General features: G+C 44.9%; 1 protein-coding gene across 1 annotated transcript in view; it reads right to left on the bottom strand.

The window, feature by feature from the left end:
• GALNT12 (polypeptide N-acetylgalactosaminyltransferase 12) overlaps positions 1–6,723 on the bottom strand; it is a gene marked incomplete at its 5' end in the record, with an annotated part of 50,160 nt that extends 43,437 nt beyond the window's left edge. Inside the window, one exon of the mRNA XM_011993775.1 lies at positions 6,602–6,723. Within this exon, the coding sequence (XP_011849165.1) occupies positions 6,602–6,723 (122 nt within the window). The remainder of the gene's footprint in view (positions 1–6,601) is intronic.
• Positions 6,724–6,725: the final 2 nt, after the last annotated feature.

Here is a 6,725-nt window from a genome sequence, read left to right as displayed (position 1 = left end):
CCCAGGCTGGAGTGCAGTGGGGGGATCTTGGCTCACTGCCACCTCTGCCTCCCAGGTTCAAGCAATTCTCCTGCCTTAGCCTCCCAAGTAGCTGGGATTACAGGCGCCCACCACCATCCTAGGCTAATTTTTGTATTTTTAGGAGAGACAGGGTTTCACCATGTTGGCCAGGCTGGTCTCGAACTCCTGACCTCAAGTGATCTGCCCTCCTCGGCCTCCCAAAGTTCTGGGATTACAGGTGTAACCAAATGTGCCTGGCCCCTCCTGATCTTCTTTTATCTTTATATTAAGGCTATCACATAAATGTCTTTTTAAAAAAAATCAACTCATATCCTCCGTAGAACAGGCCAAGGAGATCATAATATACATTTTTGTGTCTTACCTGCCTAGAATCCTTTCTCCTTTCTTCACTGTTCTGCACTTTGATTTCTCTTTCAAGAGCCAATTTTCCAACTGTCAGTCTATGTGGTTTGTGGAGGGCTGAACATACATAAGCACATGCACATACACAAACAGACACACACCCCTAACCCTGGAAAGGTTACATGCCTCAGGCCTGACCAATTAATAATCTCCTGATGACATCATTTGAGTCCCTAAATCCAGAGCCAACAATAACCTGAACTGAGTTCTCATCCCAGACTTTTCTGTAATAGAACCCAAGATATTTTCTTTTATATTTAAGTCAGTTTGCATTGGGTTTTCAGTCACTTTCAACCAAAAGAATCCTGACTAGTATAGAAAATAATTATTTCTAAAAAGTGAATATAGGACTTCTACTTTCGGCAACATGGAAGACGAAGATGTCTAGGGAAACCCTCCTGGTGTATACACCCAAAAGTCTTGATAAAAAGTTTTTAAAAAATCTTTTGGCCAGGTGCAGTGGCTCACACCTGTAATCCCAGCACTTTGAGAGGCCAAGGCGGGAGATCACCTAAGGTCAGGAGTTCAAGACCAACCTGGCCAACATGGTGAAACCCCATTTCTACTAAAAACACAAAAATCAGCAGGGCGTGGTGGCAGGCGCCTGTAATCCCAGCTACTAGGGAGGCTGAGGCAGGAGAGTCACTTGAACCCAGGAGGTGGAGGTTGCAGTGAGCTGAGATTGCACCATTGCACTTCAGCCTGGGCAATAAGAGCAAAACTCCATCTCAAAAAAAAAAAAAAAAATCTTTTAAATGCATGGCTTAGCTGACAGGAAAGTAAAAGAAGTCTTCATTATGTAGGAACAACAAGAAAATACTAATCTAGATAACATAATTACCAGACATAGAGTATAAAATAAGTATGCCTAATATGCTTAAATAAAAGAAGACCTCAAATGAATGACAAAGAAAGAAGAATGACAGAGAGATCTGGGTCACTGTAGGCATCTCATAGCAATGGTGCAAACCAGATGACAAGGGAATAATACCTTCAAATGTCAAACTACCAACATAGAATTATATACCTAGCAAAACTTTCATGAACAAGAGCAAAATAAAAACAGTTTCAGATAAAGAAAACTGAGGAATCACAATAGACCTCTCTACAGCAGTTAATACATGATGTATTTCAAGAAGAAGAATCCCAGAAAGGTCTCTGACTCAGGAAAGAATAGTGAGCAAAGAAAATGGTAAACTTGTGGATAAATCTGAACAAATAAATACTGCATTTTTAGCTATCCTAATTTGTCGGTTTAAAAGCAAGACAGAATTAAAATATTGGAGCAAAATGGCATACAAATTAGGAGAGAAGATGATCTATACTAAAGCATTCTATGGTCCATAGTTAATGATTAATTTTAGACTTTGTTGAGTTAAACACGTACTTTAAAATTTACCACTAGGATTAGAAATAGATAATACAACTGCTAAATTAGTAGAGAGGAAAAATATGGAATCAGAAGAAGGGGAAAAGCCTCTATCAACTCAAAAAGCAGTAGGAAAAAAGAGGAAGAAAACACCAAAAAAAGCGTTAACAAATGAAAACATAAAATAAGATGGCACTATCAAATCCAAAAGTATCAGTAAGCACAATAAATGTAAGTGGATATAACTATCTAGTTAAAAGTCAATGATTGCCAGTCTGGATTTTTCTTTTTAAATGGAGTCTTGTTCTGTTGCCCAGTCTGGAGTATAGTGGTGCAATCTTGGCTCACTGCAACCTCCAGCCTCCTGGGTTCAAGCAATTCTCCTGCCTTAGCCTCCCGAGTAGCTGGGATTACAGACACCCACCACCATGCCTAGCTAATTTTTGTATTTTTAGTACAGACAGGTCTTCACCATGTTGGCCAGGCTAATCTTGAACTCCTGACCTCAAATGATCCACCCACCTTGGCCTTCCAAAGTGCTGAGATTATAGGTGTGAGCTACTGCGCCTGGCCTGGACTTTTTTTTTTAATGACAACACAAAATTGAGCAATATACTATTCAAAGACACACCAAAAACATATGGACACAGAATGAGTGAAAGAAAAAGGTATCAGGAAAATACTAACCAAAATTGAACATGTTCTGTGGATTTGAAGTACTGAAGTACTGACTCAAGAAAGAATGCCACTTTGATGTTCTCAAGATCGATCTAATAAGAATCCATAAAATTTCCACAACTTTGTTGGAGAAACAAAAGAAACATCAGTCTAATGTCCTACTCCCTCCTGCAACCCTAGCAAGACATACTTTTGCTGAATTACCTGTTTAGAACCACTATGAGGCTGGGCATGGTGGCTCACGCCTTTAATCCCAGCACTTTGGGTGGCCAACACGGGCAGATCACCTGAGGTCAGGAGTTTGAGACCAGCCTGGCCAACATGGTGAAATCCTGTCTCTACTAAAAATACAAAAATTAGCCAGGTGTGGTGGCGCTTGCCTATAATCCCAGCTACTTAGAAGGCTCAGGCAGGAGAATGTCTTGAACCCAGGACGGGGAGGTTGCAGTGAGCCAAGATTGCACCATTGTACTCCAGCCTGGGCAACACAGCAAGACTCCATCTCAAAAAAAAAAAAAAAAAGAACTACTTCGAGACTCTTTGCCATCCCAGCACCCAAATCCTGACCCCTGAACTCAGACACACATCTGCAATTATAGTATTAACAAGTCTAAAATCAGAGCAAGTCAAGAAATACAAACACCATGCTTTCCTTGACCAAATGGTTCACAGTTCTTCTGCCCTGGTAGAGAATGGCTGGTGTTCACACATATGGTATCCCTATAGATATACCTGGAGAAATGTCCAGCCCTGAGGGCACTGTCTGTTACTCCACTCTTTCTCTTCTGCTAAATATCAGAATGCAAATGAGAATGATATTACAGTGATCATCTCGAGTTCCCCATATTCTATGAAAACTAAAACTTTTTGCAAATTTCAGTACAACATTATTAACAACCATTTCCTTGTGACACACCACTCAACTGACTATGATGTCATCACTGGCTTGAACTATATTTGACCTGTTATTAATCCTTACTTTGTCTAGTTCTGGTATTCTCCACGCCCTCGAAAGCACTCACCCTAAATCTTCTGACTCAGAAATCCACAGGCTCTAGGCCAGTAGCTTTCACCCGTGGTTGCGTATCAGATTCAGCCTAGATCCTAGCCACAGAAATTCTGATTTCATTGTTCTGGGGAAGATTCCTGGCATCAATATATTTTTTAAAGTTCTCCAGGGCCACACACCCAGCTATCTTCTCCCCACTTTGATCTGCTATCATCTCAGAGTAAAAATTCCCCTTCTTTGCTGAGATGCTAGTCATACTATACTACTGTGCTTACTTACTATACTACCTATACTTACTATACTTATTTATATTAATATTAATACTTACTATGTTACCATGCAAGGAAGGATTCCTAGTCATCATGAGCCTCCTTCTCCTCAATTCAGTGCTGTAACTAACAAAACTATACTGGAATCCACTGACATGTAAATCATTAGAGTCATAGAGGGCCAAGGTCTATACTGGGTCTCACAGAACTAGGACCAGCACTCTGAAACGTCTTTTTAGTGGTCTGGCCTTCTTCAAGAAGGCAGACACAGTGCCACACCCTTCTGACACCAGGAAGAGCCAAACCAAATGGTCCCTTAGTCATTCCCCACTCCTTTCCTTTGGTAAAAGGCACTGCAGAGTAAAGACTTTCATTAAAAAGTCTAGGAAGCACAGCAAAATGTTAACAATGGTTCTCCCTGAGTGGTAGGTTTATTTTTATTTTTTTCCTTTTCTGTTTCTCTGTGTATGCCAACATTTCTAGAGTGAATATGCATTGCTTTTATAATTAAAATAAACATAGAAATAATCGTACCCACCCAAAAAGGGGGGAATGAGTAAAAGATCTGGACTGTGGCTCTGTGTGACCTGGGTGTGTGGCTTTTCCTCTCTGGTTAGACTAGATGCTCCCTCAGGGCCCTCTTTCCCGCAACATTCAGGGACCTTCATTATCCCTCTGTTTATTAGACTCACAGGGAACCCCATACCCACACTGTGAACTCATGATCTGTCATTCAGGTTTCTCAGGCAAAATCTCAAGACCCTGATTAGCTCCTGGATGAACTGTAATAAAAGTGAGATGCCACAAAAGACCCTGACCGTACTAACCACTCTGAAGTTACACTACCTCTCAAAGCCTGGCCCAACGGAGACCCACATAGCTCAGGCTCACCTTTCTCTCTGGCCGGGTAAGAATAACCCAACAGGCCTTGCTGCAGGAATTAGAAGCAGGAGGCATTCACACTCCTTATCATGCTGGGTTTGGCTTAACTTCCAGGGTCAATGCAACAGCAGGATCTACAAGCAAATCCTGGGAGGACACAGGGCAGCTGCGTCACCATGGAGACAGGTTACCATAAGCCCCACAGGTTGTCTGCAGTGTTTCAAAGAGATATTCACAACCTGGGACAATAAAGGAAGTTGGATCCGGGAAAGAAAAACTACAACCAATCCCTGGATGACTCTCAAAAGCAACCTCCTGAGTACATTCTTGGCAACAGGGAAAGGTGAAAAAAACTAAGATTTAAGCACACAGTGTGCTCCCAGGTACTGGTGCTTTATTAATTCCTAAGTTGTGTTCTTTCCACTCACTTTTATGTAGAATGCATGGAGACTCACTTTTATGAGTTTCCTAGTTTGCAAATGGAGGGAAACCAAGGCTCTGAGAGGCTAAGTAGCTTGCCGGAGATCACAGAAGTGACAAGCAAAAGAGCCAGGATTTTATCTCCCCTGGGCTGGATTTAACTTGAAGCTGGGTATAACCTGAAAGCTTCCCCTCCACCTTGCCTCAGCGGGCACCCTCGGGGTTTTGAGGAGCTAAGCATGCGTTAGGCTGGTGAGTGCAGGAACTACTATCAATCCTAACTAGGTTTTACTCAAAAAGACTAACAGTGAAAAATGCCTCAGGCAGAAGCATGAAGCTAGGCATGACGAGATCCCCAAAACAGGGAGGACAGTGGAAACAGTGGGGCAGAGGTGGGGCATCCTCATTCCATCATTCATGGTCTCTCTGAAAAAGGTACCATGGAGCAGGCCCCCAAAATCCTGAGATCAGCATGGTGCCAAGTGGGCCAGGAGGGCCATAGTCCCTCCAGACCAGTCCTACCACATTCCAGCTGAGGGGCCTTGGGTGGGTCACCTATCTTTTCTGAACCTATTTCCACACTTGTAAAGCAGGAATGTCTTGGAGGGGAGAGGAGTGGCAGGTGCCTGGTGCACACAGTAGGCTGCCCCCACCAGCTCCGATGGGAACCCCCTCTTTGATCCCTCTTTTCCTCAAAGTCTGTAAAGAGGGGGCTCAAAAAAGGACTTGGAAGATCCCTGACACCTCGAAGAAAAAGTGAGAGCCCAGGAAGCTCAGGGGCAAAGGTGGAAGCAGCCGCCAGTCCTTCCTCCTGCTGCCAGCGTGTGCCCTGGATCCTCACCTAGGCAGGGGCACAACCTGCCCAGCCAGTAGCTCCAACAGGAACTAGGCCTCTTACCATGCTGGCTCCAGTCCAGCACCACCCACATGAGTGAGCTGGGGTGGATTACGGCCAGAAGGAGCCCTTCCCACCCTGTGCCCTTTCCCGCCTTCCTCCACCCAAAGCTCAGAAAGTCAATGCCCAGGGAGAGCGCAAGCAGGCTTTCTAGTGCTGAGGGGCCTTCTAGCCACCTTTCGCCTCACCTGTCCGGGGCTCCCTCGCATCCTGTTTGTCCCTTAGGCCCTGGGACACACAGATGAATGAATGGAGCCGGTCCCCGCCCGGAGTTGTCAGTTTCACGGAGGCACTGCAAGCCGGGTAGAGCGGGGTTGTCCTGTGGGTGCTGGGGGTTCCTCGCCTTAAACCTGTCTGCTTAGCCCTGACCCCCACCTTTTCAGGGAGATGATAACTTCTTAAGGAGAAGGGAGCTAAGAGATCACTTAGTAACAGACTTGCCAATTTCTGGGATTTTTTTTTTTTTTTCTGCTTTCGTCTTTTTTACTTTCTTGCCTCCCCGCCCCCATATGAGCTCTTACACTATCTTCTTCGGAGAGACTCAGGAAGACGCGCCATCCTGGAGACCCCAGCTCCCCGCCCTGCCAATGCTCTGATGGAGAAACTGAGGCCCGGGGCTCTGAGGGCGGGCTTCCTCCCCCGAGATGTGCACTCACAGCGGGTTCCAGCGCTCGGGCAGGCGGCGGTGCAGTGAGATGCGGTCGCTGAGGTAGATGTTAATCTGGTGCAGCCGCACGCTCTCCTCCTGCAGCCGCAGCTCCTCGCCCTGCAGCTGCAGCC

This window comes from Mandrillus leucophaeus, unplaced genomic scaffold, assembly GCF_000951045.1.
Source record: "Mandrillus leucophaeus isolate KB7577 unplaced genomic scaffold, Mleu.le_1.0 Scaffold433, whole genome shotgun sequence".
Taxonomy (NCBI): Eukaryota; Metazoa; Chordata; class Mammalia; order Primates; family Cercopithecidae; genus Mandrillus; species Mandrillus leucophaeus.
The sequence above is the reverse complement of the archived record's forward strand: the minus strand, read 5'-3'. Positions and strand labels throughout refer to the sequence as shown.